Here is a 23,760-nt window from a genome sequence, read left to right as displayed (position 1 = left end):
AAAATAAAGTAAAGAGTTGATAAGAATAGTAGTACATTGATTGTCATTTCAGTAATTATGCGTAGTCAGAATTGGATAAATGAATGAACTTCTCAATCATTTAGAATGAATTGTAATTTGTAACTAAAGCATGTCTTAGAAAAAATAATGTGTAATAGGAGTAATACTTAAATACAAAGTTACTTAGCACTGGAGCTGGAATTCATGACTCGTGAGTAATGAGTTGGACATGTGCATGAGACTTAACACTACTATTCAAATATAATTAAATAAATAAATGTGTATTATTTTTAGCAGTTTAAATTATACAATTCGACATGAATATATGACCATGTTGAATTTTCGGTATTCTAATTTTACTTACCGTTTATCAAATAAAATTTTTTTTACGTGTTTGACCTGTTAAAAAGGGGAGAAATTCAAAAATAGTCAGATTTATAAGTGGCCATTGAAAAATAGCCACAGTTTCAAAAGTAATCGAAATTTAGCCACTTTCATATAAAGATAAATCTGAAGGAAAATACTGTTCAAAATCCGGAAAATATTCCAGCATAATATCTGGACTTTCAGCATAATATACTGGAGTTCCAGTATAATATATCGGTCCCGCATAATATGCAGGAAGTTCGTACACAGGTGCACCAATCTCCAGTATATTATGTTGGAACTTTCCGTGTTGCAGCAAAATAGTGGCTATTTTTTCATAACTTTGCAAACGCTGACTATTTTTCAATTATCAATCCGAAAGCTGGCTAGCCCGTGCTATTTTTACGTTAAAAAGCCAACCCCAAAAATTTCAAGTGTTTGACCTGTTAAAAAGCCAACCCCAACCCCAACCCCAAGTTATATAGCGTAGCCACCTTTTCCATTTCTCTCGTCATCGATCTTGTACTAAAGGATTCCTCTTGTAATGTGCCATTCTGCCTAGCTAGAAAACAAAGAGGCTAGAATATAAACTACTATCATAGAACTCAAATTATAAAGTTTTCCTCGTTTTATTGCCCTTTTCCTAGTAACACACCCAAATAATTATGAGGTTTTTCTATTTTCTATTTTACTCGATATCACGTATTATATATATGTGAAATTTAAAATTGGATATAGGTATTCTAACTTGTAACCATTGTTACAAAAGAGTAATGAGTGTAGTGATAATTTATATTCACTGACTTAAAATTCTAAATCCATCAACACACAGACCATCTTTTCATGGATATCAAAATTTCATTCAATGACTAGTTCAACGCGCTGTTCTTGGTTTTGCTAAGTGAAAATAAGACTTAACTTAGGTCCTCAATTATAAATAATAATGACACATTACTATAGAATATGAGCTCCTAATCCTAAAGGTGGTTGAATCATAGAAGTTAGGTAGTTAAAACTTTGAAAAACTTAATCTAATTAGTCTCATATCCAACTACTTAAATTTTAAATAATCGATAAATGTATAATATATGTAGTCGTGTATAATCAGTATATAATCGATGAATATTGAACTAAGAAAATAAACAGTGGGCTATATAATTTGTGTTTAGACAAGCCAATTATGGGCCAAGAAAGTTGGGTTGGGCCATTACACTCGGCCCAGAAATGTGGTACACGTGCCCCACCAAATTCACATATCCGCCCTATCAATCTCGCAATTTAACGCTATACAGAGACGCATCCCCAAATTTCCACGATCGAACCTTTGGAAACGAATCAAATCATCTTCATCATCAGAGGAAGTGAAAACAATGGCTTTTTCTTCATCTTCTCATCTAAAAAAGGTTTGAAATAGTTAATAAATCACGCTTCTTGTGGATTGTTGATCCGAAAGAAAATTTGTTGAAACCCTTTTATTTGAATGGAATATATTGTATGGTAGAAAGCAGTAAAGGGAAAGATACTTTGGCTGTAATGTTTAATTTATTTTAGGGTTAGGGTTTTGGATCTATGGTTTTGCTGCTTTCGTTTTTTGACGATTATATCCTCGTTGGCGAAGCAAGAAAGTTTTGCTGATTGATAGTGGAAGTTGTTAAAGGTGTTGTCTTTTTGCTGATACTGAGGTTCATAAATTCATGGTATAAAAAGTTTGGTTTGATTTAGGTTGAAAGTTGGGGGGATTTTAGTATTTTGTTGTTATTGAAGAATTTTGCTGATTGAAAGTGGGAAGCTGTTCAAAGTGTGTTTTTGCTGATACTGAGGTCATAAGTTCATACTGTAAAAAGATTGGATTGATTTAGGTTAAAAAATTTGAGGTCTTTTGTTAATATTTAATTGATAATGAGGGAGAGGAGATTTGGAGGAGATGCTAAAGGTCCACCGCCACGCTTGCCAGGTAGGGCAAAGGACCGTGGTTACTCGCCTCGAAGGAGGATAAGGGACAAGGATTACTCGTCCCCAAGGAGGATTAGGGATGTGGGAGATTACTCTCCTAGACGGAGGATAAGGGACAAGGATTACTCGTCTCAACGGAGGATTAGGGATTCACCCCCAATGAGGATCCGAGAGCGGAGGAACTCTCCACCGAGGAGATTTCAGGGGCGTGAACGCCATTGCTCACCACCAGTGAGAAGTCGAAACCAGGAATACTCACCACCAGGAAGGACTATTAGGAACAGGGAGATTACGCCACCAACAAGGACTCGGAACTGGGAGCAGCAGCAGCATTCACCGCGTGGACGGAACTGGGAGCAGCAGCAGCATGCACCGCGTGGACGGAGCAGGGAGCGTCGCCTTTCACCAAGTGGCCAGATGATTGGTGAACCGAGAGGGGAGTACTTTCACGAGCTTGAGAGGTCAAGAAGGATGGGAATTGATGGCAGCAGTGGAGACTTTGGAGAGTTGCAGAATGCCCGACCCTTGAGTTATGTTGGTGGGGACAGAGACTATGGGCCACCATCTCAGAGCTTGAGAGTCCCTGATCGTGATAGAGGAAACACTGGAAACACTGACATGCTTGGTGAACATTCACACAGATTGCATGAGATAAAGGAGAGCATGGGGAATGAGGACCCAACTTCCGTAAAGTACCCATGGAGTCATTTGTTAGATAAGCCCCGAAAGTTTGATACAGTGAAGGGCTCCAGCGACTATGGAGTTAGTGGTAGTAGAGTAAGCAGCGAGAGAGAAAATCATGGAAGGACCTATTCTGGTTTTGTGGATGGAAGCATGCCTTCAGAAGTTGATAACAGGACGTTGTACTCTTCATATGAATCTCATCTGTCTGCTGTTGGTGTACAGCCAAGAATCTCTGGCGTTGGAAACAGTGGTGGCTACTCGTTACCATCACGTTATATGGATGCTGATCACCTCAAAGATGGGGAAATCCATTTACAAGATGGGTTCCATTCCCGTAAAGCAGGAGTGCCTGCATCAACAGACATATACATGGAGGACTCCTTGAAGTCCACACGATATTCAAACTCTGATTACATAATATCGTCATCTCACTCCAACGTGTTGCCCTTGGCACCTGGTGTTATTAAGGATGATATCACCGGTTCATATGGTAAAGAGGTCCAAATTCATTCTCACGGAGGTAGACTGAATAGTGGAAAGACTATTGAGTCTATTGACCATGGTGGATATGATAAAATTCCTGGAACCATATCTTCTCTGGACCCTGAAAAGCAAGTAAGTGGGTTCAGGAACTACACGGAGTCATACTTTGGTCGAGCAGAGGAAAGGCGTGAAACATACAGTTATTCTGACATTCAAAGAGGTGAAATTGGTAGTCCTAATACCTTGTCTAGCGAATTCTATGGGAAGAGGTTGGGTTCAGGAGAAGCACATTTTCAAGATGTTGCAAGAACTAATGTGGGATTAGGCAAATATGATGAAGTTTCTCATCGAGAGGCTTTAATGGAAGATAAGCCATGGGGATCTCGCTTTTCTTCACAAAGACAGTCAACCCCAGATTATTTTGAGTCCCGCAGAGCACTAGACCAAAGAAAGCCAGATGTGGACATATTGGATTATGGGGCTAATCGCCTACAGTATGAAAATGAAACACATCGAGGCTATGAAAGCTCCCGTAAAAGAGAGCTTCGTGAGTATCAGATGGATGATGATCTTCTAGAAAGATCTGGTGCCTTGTATAGAGGACAAGACCCCCGTTTAAAGAAGATAGAGGCACGTCCTCGTGAAAGATATATTGCAAGGGACTTGCCTGGACCATCTAACCTCTCTCTTAGAGAAAAACATGACACAACGAGCAATCATGGTGCTAGAATTACGAGTTCAAGTGATGTAAGGAGCGCACACAGAACCCATGGCCGTGGAGATGCTGATGAAATGGGGATCAGCAGGGATACTGATTCTGCAGTTATGTCTAGAAGGCTAAATGATCCTCGCTCCAAATATGTGAAGAATGGGAGGGCATACAAAGCCGCTGCCACTAGTTCCACCAGAAACCTTTCAGTATCCATGTCAAGTCGTTCAAGCAAATATAATAAATCTGGTGCAAGAGATATAAAGAAGCGGTTGGGGCCACGTTACCAGAATCTTGATATTGAACATTCACTAGGAAAAAAATATAAACCTTCACTAAAGAAGCGTTTGGGACCCCGTGTAGCAAAGAATTACGTGCCTCCACCATGGGTGAAAAAGTTCAATTCTTCTAAGTTCTCTAGAAATCAAGATGTTTTAGATGAAAGTGTTGCTGAACAAGGTGATGACCCCAACAAAGGTATTATTACTCCAGCAAAAACTGAACCTCCTGAGAACTCCAAGGATTTTAAGCAGCTGGTCCAAAATGCCTTCTTCAGGTTCATGAGGCACTTGAATGAGACTCCAGCTAAAAGAAGAAAATACACTGAGGAAGCTGGTAATTTAAAGTGCCTCGTATGTGGCAGGTGTGTCTTTTACATCATGAAATGTTTTCATAGATGGAGTCACCTCCTTCTCTTTAATTGAACTTGTACTTTACTTTGTTGCTGCGATCAAGTAAGTATCGGTAATTCATATTACTGGTTTTTTGAGGAATCAGTTGGCTAAGATTAATAATGAGATTAGCTGCTCTATCATTTGATGAGGCTTTTTCATTCCATGCTGCTTCAGTCTATGAGCTCTGTTGGAAGTGCATTTCCTGCACGGATGGAATGAAATGGGCCTGAATACAGCGCCATGGATGTAAGGATATGTAAGGATTTGGATAGTCAGACCCTACTAGTTTGGGTTGGAGGATTACTTGATTGGTTGATTAATGGGAACTCCGGAGTTGGAGAATAAGTTTAATTATGTAGGTCAGAAGTCTTGATGTCCAGGAAAATGGTATAACCGGATGCTTAGGGGCATTTCCCCTCCATATGGCTAGTTAGCACCATTGCCCTTATCTTTATAAGGTGCTTATCAAATATATTAATTGTATTAGTACCTTTGCCCTTATCTGTGAAATGGTGCTTACTAAGAAGATCAAATACAGATGTGGATGTTTATTGAGCTCAGAAGAAAATCTCTGCTTCTATTTCCATCTAAGTGGGAGAATCAGATCTGAAACTATACAGGATTTGACACACCAGATGTTCATGCGGTGTGGTTGCTTGAGGAAGGCTATAGATGAAGCAGTTCGTTTGATACTTAGATTTAAATAGTAGCTATAGAAGTTTGCATCCTTTTTATTTTTTTCTCTGATGATTAGAAATGTCTCCATCTAACCATAGTTAATGGTTGAGTCTCCTGTGTGATAAAATAAGAGTTCTTTTTACCTGTACAAGGCTAAAGGCATTTGCAACTTTTAGTGACCTTTTCTAGACCTTATTGGCTGGGCATAGTTCTTAGCTTAGTCTTCACGTGCCGTTAATCTTTGTTGGCTTTGGATTTTGCTTTTCTGAAGCCACTGGCTTATTCTTAGTGGATGATGTGAGAAATCTTTCTTGAGCAGTCTTGTCTAAAGCTACCTGAATGAAGAACTTAAGTTTTGGCCTGTAGATCTGTTATCTCTTACGAAATAATTCATTCATGTTGGAGGTTGTTTTTGGTTGGTAAGTCAAGTCACAATCCATTCGGCTGTTAAGAGCCTTTTCTGTGGATATAGTCTTGCCTTTCCCTTCTAAGTTCCATCTGTCCTTATTCTTAACTCTGATGTATAGCTTATCTTCTTCTTCGGAAGTTATGTAATAGACCTTGTTATAGTTCTCTAAACTTTACTTGATTTTTTAATCTCATCTTCTGTGTTGTTTCAGAGATTCAGAAGAGTTTGCAGAGTCAGAAAGCCTCGTGTTTCATGCATTGACATCCTCTAAGGCTGGTCTCAAATCACAGCACCTAGGTCTTCACAAAGCTTTATGTGCCTTGATGGGATGGAAGAGTGCAGATGCTCCTAACAGTGGTTGGGTTCGTGAAATGCTATCCGATGCTGAAACTGTGGCTTGGAAGGAAGATCTAATTATCTGGCCTCCAGTTGTTATCATCCATAACAGTTCCATGATGAACAGCGATCCAGATCAACGTGTGGTTGTATCAGCTGAAGAGCTCGAGTCTAAACTGAAAGGTCGGTTTCCCTTTTTCTTTGCGGTAGATGATACTATATTGGCTAGTTTTTTTGGGGGGAGGGGTGTAATGATACATGTCTTTTGAGTTGAATAGGTAGCAAGTTTTTGAAATGTCTGTTTGTTTCCACTAATAAAAAGCCACACCATCCTCTCACCCCTAAGTAGAAAAGGGAAGATGGAAAAAGAGGGGGGGGGGGGTATCTTGGTCTTTGAACTGAATCTGTGAACTCAGGGTGTTAAACACATTTGCTGGTATACCTGTACTACCGGCTCGAATTCATTTGCTTATGGACTTTTACCTCAAACTCGTTCAAGCACTTATTTTATTCTTGATGAAGCACTCAGGCATATTTTATTTTACTGTACTTCCTTTAGGGACTAAGAAGAATGATAATTCTCCTCATTTTTTAATTGATTGGCGGGGTTATTGCAAGTTTGCTTGATGAGATTTTCAGACGTTCCTTAGCTTTTATCCTGATATCTGCTAGGTTAGCTGAAAAGGTCTGGGTCATAGTTATTTTATTTTCTGAACCTTTTTGTTCTGATCCTCTCTTTGTCACAGATATGGGCTTTGGGGAGAAGGCCAAGGTTTCTCGTGGTAAGCCTGCAAATCAGAGTATTCTTATGGTTAAGTTTAGCGCTACTCTCTCGGGTTTGCAAGAAGCAGAAAGACTCTCTGATATATATGCCCATAGGAAGCACGGGAGGGCCGAGTTCCAGCATATCAGTTGTGGTCACTCTGGAGGCAGTGATGGTGAAACTAAAGAAGCATTGACGGACAAGGTAGGAAAAATTCTTTATGGTTACCTTGGAATTGCAGAAGACCTGGATAAACTAGATTTTGAGACGAAGAAACGAAGTTCTGTGAGGAGCAAGAAGCAGATCAAGGATATTGCAGTTGCACCTTAAAAAGAAAGAGCGAACCTTGGCAGGGCAAAAATATATGTTTTGACTGATAGCTAGGTACTTTGGTATTTGCTTTTAGCTAAGTATATTTTGCTACCTAACTCGATGAAAGTAGATACCAGGCAAAGTATGTTTTAATCACAGGATTGGAAATGGACGTGTTTTAGTTTTTTTTATCAGGGATATATTCTTGCTTTTTGCTTGAGGCTTGCAACTTTAGATTCTACTGTAACATTGTATCCAAGGTTGTGCCTAGCGTTCAACTATTGGAGACTTGTGTTCAACTCCCAATAGGGGCAAAATGCTAAATGATTTCTCGTTTTTTGGTTTTTTGGTACCTATGTTGATGAGAGGTAGTAGGTACCTTGTGAAATAATCTAGATAGACAAGCAGGTTTGAACACTAGTGTTATCAAGAATAAAGTTAAAAATCTACTGCAATATTTCATCTCCTCAAGGTATTTATTATGTCTGTGCAGCAATCTCCTTGGTTAGAGGACTGGTGCTTCTTAGCCTACTATACTGGTCCACCGCAACATATGCATTATTCTTTGTTTAGAGGAATTATATAGTGGATGATATTAATGGTGCGTAATTTTCTCTAAAAAGATAAACTTTTTTTTAGCAATATAGCTTTTTGCCCATGTAATCAAAGCTAATATATTAATGAATCATATTTTATCAGTATGAAGATTTTTAGGTGAAGTTAATTTACCATAATAACCTTCAAAAACTGAATGATAAAATTAACCTCTACCTAAAATTAAAATTACCTTCCATTTTCAACAAAGGATGAAGACGAGGTCGAAGTGATCTGACGAAGGACGAAAACAAGGTTGAGCCGACTTTTAGAGGGACGGGGACGGGGACGAGCACTCCTTTTAAAAGGGCAGTAACAGCTAGTTTTAGAGAGAAAGTATTATAGAGAATATTTTAGGGGATATTCCTCCCATCCGTATTATTAGAGAGAAAACATACATACAAAATATACCTTTTCTCTGAATTTGTGACTTCTCTCCCACGATCCAAGGAGAATCCAAATATTCATGTATATACAATGAAATTGATCTACTAGCCTTCTTAAAAATACATATGTTGATCGAATTTATGTATAATTTCTATAAAATATTACTTTCATTCGATAACAACATTTTGATAAGTATTCAACTATAAAAAAGAGGAGGCTACAACTTCTAAAAGAGACGACGACACTATGTGACGTTGCACATAGTCACATTTAAACTATGTGTTGATGAAATACCAAAATATAAGAAAATTGATAAGCTTAATATTTGATATATCAGAAGACTACATAAGAAAAGGCTCTATCATTTCAGTAAGGGACTGTGTACAATCATCGATAGTAGTGACTTACAATTAACTAAGTCATTCGAATAGGATGACTAAAGGTTAGCCCGGTGACAGTTTCATTTATCTAAGAGAAACTTTAGGGTGTGCAGAGAGATTTCTCCCATTCTACCTTTTTTGATGGTTTAGGAACTTGATTCCATAAGCAAAAACAAAGAAAAAGAGGAGAACCCAACCCACATGGGCAAAAACCACTACTACAAGAAAGTCATGATCATAGCCCAAATATTCTTTCAAGAACTGATTCACTTGCATTTTCTCAGTTTCACCAGTGAGCTCAAGCTCATCGGTTCTGTCTCCCACTTGGGACGCAAAAATCCCATATATTGTCCAAGCAACTGGAGAAGCCCAGTAGTACCACCTCCACCACACTGGAATCAGCTGTAAAATTATGACCAAAAAGCCAAAAAACTTGTAAATGTTTAAGTAAATCTAGAGTCAAGAAATGGTTGTTAATAGTTTGGTTTAAGGTTGGCCTACCGGGCGAGGAATAAGAAAACCAGAGAATAAGTTCCAGAAGCTGAGGAAGAAGGACATGACAATGGCAGCAATTTGATAACCAGGTGTTAAAGCAACAACCATCATGCCATACATTGAGAAGTAGGTGAAACACATGAATATGAAGTAGTAGAAATAGAAGAACTTTTCTGCTGTCCGTTGGTATCCAATCATAGAAAACAAGAGAAGAGAATAAATAAAAGTCTGTATTGCAACATATACAGTCTCTATAGCCACCTGCAGACCACAGAAAGCCAAATTTTCAGAACCAAACTGCTATACTTGAGCAACTGGAAAAATGTCAATTTTTGTCGGAAAGATGAAGCATGTTTATGAAAAGTTTATGTGATACCTGAGCAAATGCATAGGGCAACTCTGAGTACATTCCAGCAGCTCTTTCGCGGTAGAAAACTGTTCTTTCAATAGCCACAACAGATTGTACTGCAGAAGCATTTGTGGCTCCAAGAAACATGACAGCTGCATAAGTCGCTCCAAGCAGATTAAGCAAGTCTTGTTGTCTGTGTCTGTTAAAAGGAACAAATAAACGTCAACATTTCTCAGTTTGAATTCACAGATTTAATGCAGCTTAAGACAGAGAAACTTCCGATTACATTTGGTTCCCTTGATTCCAAAAGATGACACCAAACAGAATTCCAATGATGACCGTCATAAAGAATCTAATTGCATTGTATTGTGAATTCCTCCAGTATGACCAGTGTTGTTTCCAGAAACAGGCCTTGCATTGAGTTATGAAGGATTGCGAATATTGAGTGGGGAAGTAGAGATCTTTCGAGCAAGTTGCTGGTGTGCTAAGTTCCTTGATTAGCAGTTGATTTCTCCTGCAATGGAAATTGAGACTCTTATTAATATGACAATAAAGAAGCTTCACAAAAATCAGGCAATCACTTCAATTAGGATGACAAATTAGCTTAGTGGTGTCAACAAGAACTTACTGATGAAGATTGGCGTTGGCGTAGACTTCAGCAAAATCGACAACAAGTTGAGCTTCCATGGAAGAGGAGCTCACATCAAGCATCCATGTAGCTGGATTATCGCTCTCTCTGATTTTAGGAACCCCTGGTATGGCCTATGGAATGACAAACATGAAGTAATTAAAACCTCTTGAGTAATGAGAGATGTGGCATTATATATGGCTTCATCAATGTAGTGACTGCACTCTTGAGTGCTTTTATTTCAAAGAGTTTCATTTTCAAATTTCTGAGGACTAGTTGGGAAGGAGTAGTTACTGACAAGACAATATTGAGATAATTTAGTATTGCATGAATTCCTATGATTATAAGAGGAACAAACATATACTTAAAGGGAGGAGGATAGAAGGAAAGCTAACCTCAAAATACTCAACCAGCTTGTGAGAACGATGACCAAGAGGTCCAGCATATATTACTTGTCCTCCTCTTTTCATCAAAAGTAGCTTAAACAAGAGATTGGTTTTATCACAACCTATTTCACAAAATGGATTTATGAATATGCAAAAAGGATAGAGTGGATTGATACCTCATCAAAAGCTTCAAAAATATCTATGCTTGGCTGGTGGATTGTGCAGACGACTGTCCTTCCTGTATCCACTGTTTTTCTAACAGTACGCATGACAATAGCTGCAGCTCTTGCATCCAGTCCCGATGTTGGCTCATCCATAAAAATGATGGATGGATTTGCAACTAATTCAACGGCAGTGGTCAGCCTCTTTCTCTGTTCAGTAGAAAGACCATCCACCCCGGGAAGCCCAACAAGAGCATTCCTCAACTGTTTGAGCTCAACCAATTCCATGACTTCTTCAACAAACATCTGCTTTTGGAGAGGAACAAGGTTGGTCAAACTTTAATACAGAGTTTGTACCAAAGTGAAGTCAGATTTATGTTACTGTGACTTGCCTTTCGTGTTTCTGTCTTTACATCGGAGGCAAGACGTAGCCAGGCTGAGTATAGGAGAGACTCATAGACAGTAACATATGGTGAATGAATGTCATTTTGTTCACAGTAACCGCTTACACGAGCAAATGTTGTCTGATTTTTCGGATAACCAGAAATATTTATGCTTCCTTCAATGTATCCACCTGTCTTTCTACCTGCTAAGACATCCATCAAAGTGGTCTTTCCAGCACCACTGACACCAACCAAAGCTGTAAGAATTCCAGGCCTGAAGGCACCACTAACATCTCGTAGAAGTTGCAATCTATCCTCTTCGACCCCTTGGCTCTTCATTTCCTGATAAAACGAAAGTTCCATGTTTAGAGTGCTATAAGCATATTTGTTTTTAATGTGGTATTCCAGTTAGCGACAAAGCGAAAGTAAAAATCAGTTAAATTGGAAAAAAAGAACTTACGGCAGGCATATCAACATAGTAATTCACATGGTTGAATGCTAGTGAAAGGGGCTGGAACGGCAAGATCATTCCTTTTCTTGATTCATTATTCGGGAAAGGAATAACAGAGCTGGTGTTCGCTTGAGATTGTGTTGGAGCCATCTGAACATCTGTGGTATCATTATGTGATGAATTAGTCGCATTCTGTCTCTCTTATTTTAGCACTATACAAACTTAGAGAATTGACACTTAGTAAGGATGAGAATTTGGGGATGCAGCAAAAATGGAAGTTTGAAGACTTCATGGCATGATAGAAGTCCGAACTTTAGACTATAAAGCAGCTTAGTTATTCCTCACTGGCTCTACAAGTTAGAGAAATCTATCAATTATTTTTGTATATATTTCAGAAAACAGTGTTCAAAAGGATAGAACCAGAACTTTGTCAAGTTAAAGCAGGTATTAAATAATTTAAATAGTTTTACTGATTAAATTTATTGTTATAGTGCTCTATGTTGTCTTTGATTACTTCAAACCATTTGACTTCCATTTTATCAAGATAACTGAAAAAGTTGCTGACAAAATATACAAAAACAGAAATCTAGTAGTTACTTACCTCCAACTATTGCTGTTTCTTGTGGCCTACTATTGTTTTTGTCTCCATCCTCAACTCTGACAGCTTTAGTATCCCCGATAGCTGAGAATTATGCTACGAGTTAATATGTCGATCTCTTTACAGTTGAGTTGTGAAAGTAAATCATAGAAGAATTAACATACGATTTAAAAATGTCAAAGCTGCAATGAAGAGAACATTGAAGAGAAGTGAAAATCCAAAAAGTGCCCAAATGCTTATCCAATACCAGGTTTCTGTGGTAAATAATCCTCTTGCATGAAGAAGAGTCTTTCCTACTGTTGGTTGAGAACCATTCGTCGGCTGTGACAAAAGAAGAATAAATTAAAATACCTTCTTCCTTGCTGATGTTCAACTAAAAATGAATGGAAAATCAGATCTTACAGCACTCCATCGATCATCTAGAAACTCATTTATGGCAATTGCATTCTGTCCATACATCATAGGAGACACATAGTAGCCCCAAATCATCCAATCTTGAATATCGTCTGCATATACACAGTCTCGAATATTAGTACTTCCAAGAACTAGTGGCAAATTGGTAAAAACATGTGAGGCGAATTGCAACCTTTTGAGACAATGAAGCCTCCAAGTACAAACACCATAAGCAAAGTGAAGGTTCCAAGTGTGTTTGCAATTACTTGTGTTCTTCCTGCTGCTGCAATAAATCGGAACAAAGAGAGTGCCATCTGATGGACCCCAACAAATGCCAATAACTGCTTGAAAAACCTGAGAAGGAAGCAAAGCTTAGTACATTCCACACAATCATAGTGTACTAAAACGAATGCAGCTTTTTGTTTTGAGTAAATGTGAACTCGCCTGCTGGCTGCAGGCGCAAAGCCAATGGTGTAGTATGTAAGAATGATCCATATAGCAGATTCCATTAATGAAATGGGAATTTTTAGCACCCAAATTGGTAAGGCAAAAGCCCATGCTGGATAAAACAAGCTATCTCTCTGCTTGAAAAACACAGGTAGCCTAAAAACTGTCATCGCGAGCTCTTGCATCCCATTGAACATCACATTGATGAGACTGAAAAACAATGCTCCCCAGAACTTAGCAGAATCTCTTACAGTGCCAGCTTTCATTTGTGTTCTTAAAAACACGGTCAAGGCAATGATCGCCATAATAGTGATTTGAGTAGTTTTAAATATGTACAAGAAAGAACTACGTTTCATCAACAGCCATTCCCTTGAGAAGCATGCCTTGAATAGTTCCCAGTTGGAGATACCATATTTGTTTTTCACCAATGCTGCGCGATGAACGCTATACTTATCATATGGAATTGTAAGTTCCTCAATAATTTGTTCACCAATCTGAAAAGAATTGAAGGACTCGGAAAACTCAGGAACTGATATATATACATAAGGCCTGCTTTTTCTAAACCAATACTGTTCTTGGTCCTTCTTGGAAGTAACTTCCACAAGAAAATCTGCTATTCCTTTCCTTTCTGGACATCTAAAACCCATGTACTCGAAGAATTCAAGAACGTTTTCCCTCGGACCCTGGTAGACAATTTGACCATCCGATAAGAGAATAACATCGTCAAATTGATCAAATGTCTCGGGTGCAGGCTGTAAGAGGGAGATAACCATAGTTATATCGTTAATGTGAACCATTTGCCGCATAAACTTGATGATCTGGTAAGTGGTGGAACTGTCCAGCCCTTTTGATATTTCATCCATAAAAAATGCTTTTGCTGGTCCAACCAACATTTCCCCTTCATTTAGCAAAAAATGATAGACCATTTAGGAAAATACAGTGAACAGTGATGAGTTCATAGACACTAAGACTCCGACATATACCAGTAGTGACGCGCTTCTTTTGTCCACCTGAAATGCCTCTTCTCATATCATCTCCAACCATGATGTCAGCACAAATATCTAATCCAAGAATCTGTTTGGAAATGGCTATTACAGTTAATATAAGGGCTTTGGCACAAGCAAGAAAGCTGAAACCTAAAAAAGAAACTTAAGTTACAGACCTTGAGTACATAATCTGTAATTAAACTGGTCTCTTGGCCATCTATTGCTGTAGCCTTCATAAATGCATCAATTTGAGGATCTGGCATTATACCGGCTTCTTTTTCTCTTCTTGACAACTCCACCAATAAGTCATACCTGGTTCCAACACCCAAACATCTACCAGCAAAATCCAATGTTTCGCGAACTGTCATCTCTCCATGGTGCAGATCATGTTGGCTAATATAAGCACTTGTTCTTTGAGGAACAAAATCATGAAACTCATGCCCACAATATGTAATTTTTCCAGTCACCTGCAAATATAATGCGGGATTAGGGGAAGTCAATGGGGATGCATTTGCATATGAGTAAACAATTCCAACAAAGAAAACAGCAAGAAGCATAAACTTACCCTCAAATCCTTTTCACTTTTTCCAGCAAGTGCTTTTAGAAAAGTTGTTTTTCCAGAACCAGGAGGCCCTAGGAGCAATGTCATTCTGAAAGAAACTAACCATAATTTATAAATAAGAAGCTAAAGGACAATTAGAGCAAATTATGAGTGTTAGAAATTGTTAATTAGTGGAGTAACTAAATTAGTAATGAAACCAACAGCATACCTTGATGGCCTTATAATTCCACTCACATCTTCAAGAATTTTAACAACCCTTTTCTTGGATGGAGAGAGATGAATTAATCCAAGAACAGCCTATTCATTTAATCAGTTCAACTTAATAGCATATCGCAGAATCAGAAGTCAAAAATGTTAAGTTAATAAACAAATGAAAGGTCAATTATAATTCTACTGCAAGTTCCTTTTTACTCTTTCAACTTCATTCTAATTTTTCCATAACTAACAAAATATTTTCATAAAAAGGACAACCACATCTTTTATTCCTTGTTTCTGTACTGTTCTTACCATTAGTATGACAAATTACAAGTTTGTGAAAAGGAGGAAAACATTTACCTCTATGGTATTCAAGGTGGAATTCAGCAGAGTAGGAAGTGCTCTTGTCCCAACATATGCATCTCCTTCTACACTTAAGTTCTGAAATCTCACTTCAATCTTTGGGATTTCTATCCCTACCCTGCTCCATTGTGAAATTTCTCATCAGTATAACATGCAGCACCTTAATCATACCTAAATTCTAACATGATCAAAAGAAGAAATAATAAAGGCAGCCCAATGCACTAAGCTCCTGCTGTACGCGGGGTACGGGGAAGGGCCGGATCACAAGGATCTATTGTACTCAGCCTTATCCTGCATTTCTGCAAGAGACTATTTCCAGGGCTCGAACCATGACCTCCTAGTCACATGGCCGCAACTTTACCAGTTACGCCAAGGCCGCCCTTCATCCAAAGGAAGAAAAAAAAACAAATAATACTAATATTGTGCATTGACAGTGTAAAAACAAGTCACTTAAAAGAGAACTACAGGTAACTATTCATAATAAGCGGAATTAGTAACCAGAAAAAGAAATCACCTATCAGTCCTATTTCTCAGTCTTCTAAGGAAATTCTCATTATCATTTTCCACAACCTTAAGAATACTCTCCATTAGAACTTTTCTATCTTGATTACCAAGCTTAGTCATGTCAACTTCATGATGAACCACCCTCCCATTGTTCATCACCTCCTTCATCATCCCTTTTCTTAGTCTATCATACGTTGGCAACCGATCTATCGCCGCCCATTTCAGCTCCTTCTCCTCCTCCTCCGCCATCTCCCTCCACCGCGTACTGTAATTCTCCATAAAAACATCCCTTGGCCCTCCAAACACTTCCCTAATACTCTGAGACGATCTCCAACTTGTCCTACTATTACTCCTCAATCTTGCTAACTCATCCCCCAAAAATGGCCCCTCCATTTTCTAACTCTTCCCTTTTCTTTACTTCCTCAAAACTGTTATTACTACTAACAGTAACTCATCAATAACATAGCATTATGTATAAGATTAGAAAATATCAAACTTTTGAAGGGTTGCTAAAGAATGATCAAGATTTTGAGGTTCAGAGAAGAATGATTAAGATTTAGGAGAGCTGTTCATAAGCAAAGGATAATGAACAAGAATATTAAGTACACATGCATGTCACAGTTGTATAAAATGAACTCTTGGTCTAAGATTTTTTGGAGGGTTACGTTGATAAAAGAAATGATCAATATTTGGAGGTTATATAGTAGAAGATTATCAAGAAATGTTCAATTCATTAATGCAACTTTGGTAGAGTTGCATGTAATGAAATTCTCTTCACCAATATTTTTGACTTTTCTTGAGATACTGTAATGAGAGAAAATTTTATATTTATAAACTTATTTTTCTTCTTGGTGGAATAGACACTACTTTCTTCCTCCCCCAAACCCATAGAGAATAGTGGGGTGGTGGAGTTATAGGGTTGAAATGAGCTAAAAAGTAAACTCTAAAAAAAATTCTTAAAAATTCTTGTCAAATGGGAAGAACTAAGTTTTTTCCTCTTTTAAACTGTTATTTTGCCATTTGAGAGGAAGGTAGGCAGTAAGGCAGAACACTTGGCCTTGAGATTAGAGGCAGGATTTTAACTTTTAGGTTCAACTTTCAAGTTCTACCGTTAATTTATTGGGTTCAAATTTAATTATTTAGTGAATATATATATATACATATAGTGTAAATTATATAGCGTGTCAAAGTTACTGATATTAAGTTATGTATACTGACAATATAGATTTTTAATTTACGCTATCAGTAACTAGATTGTGTGCATTTCGAGTCAAAATTACTGATATTAAATTATGTATAGTAACACTATAGATTTTTAATTTAGACTAACATATAATTAAATGGAGAACGTAATTCTTCATAACAAGCATTGATACTGATTTTATACTTTTTGACGTATATAATACCTAAATCCGTGAGATTAAAATAGGGAGAGTGACAATATTTGAGAACTAAATGGAGATTAGTCTAACTTAGTTGACTGTGGACTTGTGAGAGAAGGTTATGTTCCACTTTTGAAAGCAGAGGACCAAAGTTAGGTTACCAATAGATAATTGTTTATATAATGCAAATTAGCCTAATCTATCAACATATTTTTGTCCTTTTTTTCCTCTCCTTCACCAACTTTGAGTCCTTTTTATTTGTAGACTACCAATCTCAATTTCTTTTTTCATCAGTATTACTCATAGATTTATATAATTCCCTAACAAGAATTGAGGAACTTATTCCACTTAATTCTACAAATATTTTTAAACCTGCATCAAAATCAATGTTGCTTTGCCAATGAACACACACTCACGAGCCACAATTTAACTGCTTTGGGTTCTAATCAGAGTAACATTATGTCATTGTTTGTAATTGGTTTGGTTTGTTGTTTATATAAACAGTAATTTTGTCATAGTTTATATTTACCTCATTCTTAAATGGCTAAATTGCAACGGCGTAAATTTTTTAATTATATGGTATTGTTTTTGGTCTCCTAATAGTGGGTTTCTTTACATTAAGAGCTTGTGCTATTTGTCCATTCGGGGACAAGGACAGCCATTAAATTGGAAATATGCAGAAGTTAAAGATCAACTTCTTTCCCTTTTTCTTACTTATTTAGGATTAGGGGCTCATTCCTTCTCCAAAAAGAATGTGAACGTAAATGTTCCACCCTCTTCTCCCCTGCCGAGTCACCCACCAGCAACGTATTAGAAAGCACGTGCGAGTACGAATACTAAGAAAAATCAAATTTTCATTTTTGATTGAATTCCGATTAGTAAGCCTTTGAGGTCTTGGAAATTGTCATTAACCAATCATGTAATGACGCACCATCCCATATAAGTAAAGGGCGCAAAGATGCAGATTTAAAGTCCCATGTAAATAAGGTTATGTACCCAAAAAGGTTAACCGAAGATTAAAGAGATCTCTCCTGAGTTTTAGTGAAAATAAACCTATACAAAACGTTGTTTTCGCCAATTCAGATGCATCCCACCCAGCTTATAATGTCATCAAGCCTAACACTCAAAACCATAATTGAAAAAAACACCTTATAATAAGGTTCAAGGGCATTTAAGTATCACACAATGGCCCGTTTTTATCAAGTATCCCATATATTAGTCATCTTGGCAGACTGAATTTGTTTCAAAAGATTTGATGTTATAAAAGAAACAAGAAATTATACTCCATTTTTTTTTCACTCTTGCTCTAATTAGTCAAGTGTTGGTCAAGTGAAACATTTGAAGGACAGACACATAAAATGAGGTTTAAACAAATCTTGCTTGACCCTTATATGTCAACTTGCCCCACCAAAGCCCTCAAAAAAATTGACTGAAAAACTTGGCATCTATCTGCTGCAACCAACCTTCAATGTTCTCTAACTGGAAGGCTAGACCCTTGGTCCATATCGAGCATCATTGCAAAATGAAAAGAGTAAATGATTAGTGCTAAATTATCATGGAAGGATAGCAGATGCCAAGAGAGAGCAGATAACCAAATTAAGTCTCTCCTATTACATACACACACCATAACCAGGATCAATCCATTCTCTCTTATCCCACAACCCGAAAACAGTGATACTAATACAAACGTATGAAAGATGTCCCATATTTTCAGTTAGCTTGAACGTAGTGCTGTATCTTTCACGAAACTGATGCAGGCAATAAGAAATCAATCCCTCTTTTCACCTGCACAACCACGAGTTTGCATCGAGTACTACTCATTCAGCATTAACTACATTTAAGTCTTAATAGAAGATAAAAGAGAAACTTGCAGTCCCATTATCACCAGTAACATCCAAACATTATTGAGGGTGGTTTGCCTATTAGAGTTGGCAAGTGGTCACAAGTCTGTTTTTGGCGAAAACAGAAAAGAAACAAAACTTTCAAAGGTCAGAGATTGAATAATCCATCACTAAATCTCCTTGGTCCTCTCTAACGATGGATCATCAAAAGCAGATTTAGAAAATATTGAGGTACCATGGTCCTCAAGCAAGCCATAGATTAGATTCCACTCAGCAGCCATGAGCTCAAACTTTTGCTGACCACGCAAGTTGCTGTAAGCTTCTTATGGTGCATACCAATCACCTGCCTTGCACTCACTTGGTCCGATAAATAATCAATCTACCGGACACACGATAACATTTCCAATAAAGCAAGTCATGTATATCAGCTAAAATGCTACAGACAAAGGTTTCTAATGCCTTGAAAAGTCAGAAAGACGACAAAGCCATAGTCTTTCAAGATAGAAAAATCAGACCTCTTCACATACAGTTACAGGAAAACAATTAGTCCCCACTTGCACAGCCTTGACATCCACAATGTACGCACTCTATTACAGCAACTTCCCTAAGGTGCTTGGGAACACGACATGCACAAGTAGTTGCAAAGTTGTGATCCCGAGGCTGTATGCAGTGCAAGCAGCAGAGACGCTCATATCCAGGCTGCAAGTCAAAACACAGAAAACAGGAAAGAGTTAAATATAACAGACAGATTTCTTAAGTTCGAAAGGAAGTTGCTTCTAATCACCTTCTTCCACTTTGCAATCAGGTTGCGATCTGCATAACCTTGTTCCAAACAGAACTCGTACAGCTCTTTAGATATTTCATTTCTTCCATAGTAAAGGTCATAAACATATCTGCTCCTCTGATGTGCAACCTTGAATATGGGCCAGAGTGCTTCACACTTTCTTTTACCGTCATTAGGGTCATTGCCAGCTTTCAAAACCCAGAAAACAGAAGTTAATAGTCTGGAAATTCCCATCAACAAAATAGGACAAAAAAGATTACCCACCTTCTCTCATTTTAGCATCCAGCTCATGTAGGGTAGGCTCAATCAGCTCCCAACCCTCGGGGTATTTTATACGATTTGTCTTGACTCTAGGCATTTTTCAGCTGCAAATAAAAATAAAATAAAATAAGAGACTTATTTCATCTGCAAGACGAGGTGAAGGGAGTAGTAACAGCCCCATACCATATCTGCTTTATTATCAAATCAAGTATGTATTTTATTCACAGAAATAGGTGCTTCATTGATCCAGTCTGCTCTCTGCAGTAAAACGCATCTAGTGCATAGATGAATCTTGCAAGTTGTCATGTGTTAGACATTCCTCACTTAAACCTATTTGTCCGAAACCAGCCACTTTAGGCAGCACCATTTGCTTTCCAAATCCTATTCCTCGACGAATGGACCACTATTCAAGCATACTTTCTCAGAAACCATTCATAACATGCCTTAAATGAGAAATTCACATCCTTCATGCTGATATTGGAATCATATTGGTTTCCCTCAGTAGGATCCACTCTAGTTTGAAACTCTGTTTTAAAAGGCATTTCTGGGGCGAGCCCCGGGGCGAGGCGTACCAAAAACGCCCCGGGGCGATGGTGTGGGGCGAAAGTCTCAAGAGGCGTTCGAGGCGCGTTTTTTTTAGTAAGGAGTAAGCCCTAGAAACTTTTTCAAATTAAAACAAAATTTGTTGAATTAGTCCTTCATATAATACCCAAATTCTCAAAAGTCAGTTTGGTAATTACTCAAAAGGTTTAAAAAGGAACTCAAAAGTATTAAATTTAAAAGTAAAGACCTTTTTTATTGATTTAAGCCCTAATTCATGGTTTTTCCAATTTTTTATCTTGTCCGCTAGTCTGCTAATATCACTCAAAAGCAACGAATATTTAATTTTTTTTACAAATACAAAGATAACTACATTTTTCTTCGTAGCAGCAAATTCAAAGTGCAGGTTAATCATCCTTTTTGTTCCTCCATATAGAAAACTTTATTCTTTTAGACTCAAATTACTTGTGCTTGTAAGTAACGTATAATAGATTATTTTGATTAGTTTTTTGTGGGGATGGAGCACACATATATATAGTTTTCTTCAATTTTTATGCAATTTTACTTGTTTATAAATATTAACTGTCATTATATTATGTTATAAAATATTAAAAATTAAATACCTATGGGGCTTACACCCCGCTGAGGCATATGTAAAACGCCCCGCCTTACGCCCACGCCTTTTAAAACACTGGTTTGAAAATGAGCACACTAATATTTCCAGCTTTCGGTCCTGTAGATTCTCTAGTTTGAATATCAGCCCTCTAACATTTTCCATCTTTCAGCCCTGTGGATCTCTTCTAAACTGCAGGATCCAACATCATCATTCAGGCAGTTAGCCAACATGCGATCTAAGTCAATGACCAGACAATACAGATAAGGAATTGAACACCTCCCCCAGTCTACATTTATCGAGCCACTTATCCTATCAAAGCCTACTCCTTTTACCAAAGCTTACCGTTAGTTTAATTACTTCTGAAGACTCCAAACTTAGATTCCTAATCTATTTTCATACAGCCACCATAACAAGTATGTAGAGCTTTTGTACACCATTGTCCATCCAACTACCACAGCCATTTGAGCAGAAGTCTCTTGTTACGAATCCTTAGGTTCTTCACTCCTAATCCTCCATTGGTTTTTGCTTTAGTCAGTGTGGAGCATTTGATAAAATAAGCCTAATTTCTTTCACATCTTAAGCAGTCCAGTTGTTTCTCAACTTCGGTAAGAATTTGAACAGGCGACATTGCATATATAGGAGTCCTCCCTTTCAGTTTTTTCGAACTTACAAAATGTCTTCCAGATTAACAGCTACATGGTTAACAGGAACACAGAAGGAAATATCAACTTACAAACAAGTCTCTTTCTTTTTTATGGTCTCTCCCAAAGTATGCACTTGCGTAAGTTAAAATTCCCAGCCTTAATTTTTGTCTCTTACTACTGTTATCTTATTATTTTGTTGTCGTTACTATTTCTTTTCTCCGGTATTTTCAACATGGCCACTTCACTACTGTTTTTTTTTCTCAAACTTGCTTTGATTTTTCCGAAAACAACTTCTTTATTTAACACAAGGTAGGGTAAGGTCTGCATACACACTACCCTCCCCAGACCCAGCGTGGGTTTACACTGGGTATGTTGTTGTATATTTCTCTTTTACATTCCCAGTTTTTTCACTTTTTACTGTTCGGAGGTTGAGGTCGTTGGCTAGTCAAAGTATCAGTCATTCATCATAAAATCTTTTACTTTAAAAGAGGTCTGTGAATAGAAAAAATTTAAAAGTTACCTTCTCTTTAGCACAAAGAATTCTACAAGATATCAGTGATTGATGGTCTTCACAGAATAGAGGGGGCTGTTTAAATGCAAAATGTTGCTATAAGAGCTAATAAAAGAGCAGACTCATGCACCAGAAAGGGAAAGTCCAACGTTTCTATTGTAGGCACAGAAGTCCAATGTTGCTACTAAAACTATCCTCATTCCTTTCTAAGTACAAACTCACAACAATAAAATCTGAACCACAGAGCAAAGTCGCCACCACCAATTTTACACCACAAAAAATAATAAATATCATACATAATTAAGAGCATCCAAAAAGGGGGAAAACCTTCAGAAATATTGTCCTAAAATCAATATAATAAACAATATGAATATATTAGTTAATGACTTACCTAAAAAATCAGAAATAGATGGAGTGGAATCTGGAAAGGGCGAATTGACAGTCTACAACTGGTGTTTGATGTTGAATACAGAAATTACCTTTGCTGAAGCCCAGAACTGGTGTTTGATTTTGAAGCTCCGAAAATGGAGTTCCACAGGCGAAAATGGCGAAGGGGCTAGGGGATGGGTTCTGATAGCGGACAAAGGGGGCAATGGGCCAATGAAGATTAGGGAAAAAAACCTTCTACTTTTACATAAATCGCATAAAAAATATGCGATGTATGTTAGTTAAAATTAACCCGCCCCGTCTACTTTTCCATTATGCTATGTGCTTAAGCCGTTTTGTCTCATTTAAAATTCTAACGGCCTCCGTCTAAGTCTCATCTTACCTGTGTTGCGCATGTACCCCATCTCGATAAATATAAATTTTATTAAGCAAATACATAAATATGATATCAAAAATTATATTTTAGTTACTATAAAATAAAAGTTTAAAAAATCATAAGTTACTGAAATAATGATTGTGTTCTTAATACTACCCAGAATATGATAAAAAATGTAGGATTCAAGCATATGAATATCAGATTTAGAATTCATTTTTTATCAATTATCACGAATGTACTGTTTAATCTGTGTGTAGTTGACATTTAATTTGAATTGAAACTTTTTACAAATAAATTCGATTTAATTCAAGAAATATATTTAATTGTGGAAAAATTATATTCTTTTGTCTATATTCAGTCCTCGTTTAAATTAAAACTTTTTAAATGTAACTCTGATTTGATTCAAAATAATATATTTAATTGTCTATATTGTGTAAAAAATAATTTGAGGAAAATTTTACATAGATACTTTGCTTGCTTATTGTAACGACCTGGCCGGTCGTTTTGAGTATTACAACCCCGTTTTCTCATTTACTGTTCAATTTATACTTTACAGTTGCTTTATGACTTACCAGGTTAATTGGTTCAGGTCCGGTGAGGTTTTGGAATGAATTGGAACACTTAGTTCCAAGGTTTAAAGCTTAAGTTAAAATAGTGACCGGATGTCGACTTATGTATAAACGACCCCGGAATGGAGTTTTGATGATTCCAATAGCTCCGTATGGTGATTTTGGATTTAGGAGCGTGTCCAGAAAATTATTTGGAGGTCCGTAGTGGAATTAGGCTTGA

The 23,760-nt window shown here is 37.4% G+C and overlaps 3 protein-coding genes across 4 annotated transcripts; 1 reads left to right on the top strand and 2 right to left on the bottom strand.

Moving 5' to 3' along the window:
- Positions 1-1,639: 1,639 nt before the first annotated feature.
- LOC107790707 (uncharacterized) lies at positions 1,640-7,717 on the top strand. The gene is made up of 3 exons (XM_016612663.2): positions 1,640-4,838; positions 6,168-6,475; positions 7,039-7,717. Exons 1-3 carry the CDS (start codon positions 2,266-2,268, stop codon positions 7,383-7,385), a joined length of 3,228 nt encoding a protein of 1,075 aa, XP_016468149.2. The 5' UTR covers positions 1,640-2,265; the 3' UTR covers positions 7,386-7,717.
- A 973-nt stretch (positions 7,718-8,690) lies between these two features.
- On the bottom strand, positions 8,691-16,430 carry LOC107790706 (pleiotropic drug resistance protein 2-like). Its single transcript, XM_016612662.2, has 20 exons — positions 15,640-16,430; positions 15,123-15,243; positions 14,776-14,864; positions 14,571-14,655; positions 14,182-14,472; positions 14,003-14,093; positions 13,017-13,917; positions 12,766-12,926; positions 12,582-12,685; positions 12,344-12,500; positions 12,183-12,263; positions 11,591-11,739; positions 11,140-11,472; positions 10,763-11,053; positions 10,596-10,679; positions 10,201-10,334; positions 9,859-10,086; positions 9,600-9,771; positions 9,230-9,484; positions 8,691-9,130 (listed from the first exon to the last, which is right to left on the bottom strand). Exons 1-20 carry the CDS (start codon positions 16,020-16,022, stop codon positions 8,858-8,860), a joined length of 4,383 nt encoding a protein of 1,460 aa, XP_016468148.2. The 5' UTR covers positions 16,023-16,430; the 3' UTR covers positions 8,691-8,857.
- A 2,433-nt stretch (positions 16,431-18,863) lies between these two features.
- On the bottom strand, positions 18,864-22,878 carry LOC107790704 (protein BUD31 homolog 1). Of its 2 annotated transcripts, none has more exons than XM_016612660.2 (4): positions 22,600-22,878; positions 19,901-20,001; positions 19,637-19,824; positions 18,864-19,551 (listed from the first exon to the last, which is right to left on the bottom strand). In XM_016612660.2, exons 2-4 carry the CDS (start codon positions 19,992-19,994, stop codon positions 19,396-19,398), a joined length of 438 nt encoding a protein of 145 aa, XP_016468146.1. In that variant the 5' UTR covers positions 19,995-20,001; positions 22,600-22,878; the 3' UTR covers positions 18,864-19,395. The 2 variants fall into 2 exon arrangements, with proteins under 2 accessions (XP_016468146.1, XP_016468147.1); XM_016612661.2 differs by having other exon boundaries at positions 22,688-22,829.
- Positions 22,879-23,760: the final 882 nt, after the last annotated feature.

This window comes from Nicotiana tabacum, chromosome 9 (genome assembly GCF_000715075.1).
Source record: "Nicotiana tabacum cultivar K326 chromosome 9, ASM71507v2, whole genome shotgun sequence".
NCBI lineage: Eukaryota > Viridiplantae > Streptophyta > Magnoliopsida > Solanales > Solanaceae > Nicotiana > Nicotiana tabacum.
The sequence above is the reverse complement of the archived record's forward strand: the minus strand, read 5'-3'. Positions and strand labels throughout refer to the sequence as shown.

Coding starts and splice junctions, on each gene's coding strand:
- LOC107790706 (XM_016612662.2), bottom strand. CDS start 16,022: ATGGAGGGGCCATTTTTGGGGGATGAGTTAGCAAGATTGAGGAGTAAT. Junction 12,927..13,016: donor TTTGCGCCTGCAGCCAGCAG/GCGAGTTCACAT, acceptor CTTCCTTCTCAG/GTTTTTCAAGCAGTTATTGG. Junction 9,772..9,858: donor TGGAATCAAGGGAACCAAAT/GTAATCGGAAGT, acceptor TCCTTTTAACAG/ACACAGACAACAAGACTTGC.
- LOC107790704 (XM_016612660.2), bottom strand. CDS start 19,994: ATGCCTAGAGTCAAGACAAATCGTATAAAATACCCCGAGGGTTGGGAG. Junction 19,825..19,900: donor GGATGCTAAAATGAGAGAAG/GTGGGTAATCTT, acceptor GGGTTTTGAAAG/CTGGCAATGACCCTAATGAC. Junction 19,552..19,636: donor TGATTGCAAAGTGGAAGAAG/GTGATTAGAAGC, acceptor TTTGACTTGCAG/CCTGGATATGAGCGTCTCTG.
- LOC107790707 (XM_016612663.2), top strand. CDS start 2,266: ATGAGGGAGAGGAGATTTGGAGGAGATGCTAAAGGTCCACCGCCACGC. Junction 4,839..6,167: donor AAGTGCCTCGTATGTGGCAG/GTGTGTCTTTTA, acceptor GTGTTGTTTCAG/AGATTCAGAAGAGTTTGCAG. Junction 6,476..7,038: donor GCTCGAGTCTAAACTGAAAG/GTCGGTTTCCCT, acceptor TCTTTGTCACAG/ATATGGGCTTTGGGGAGAAG.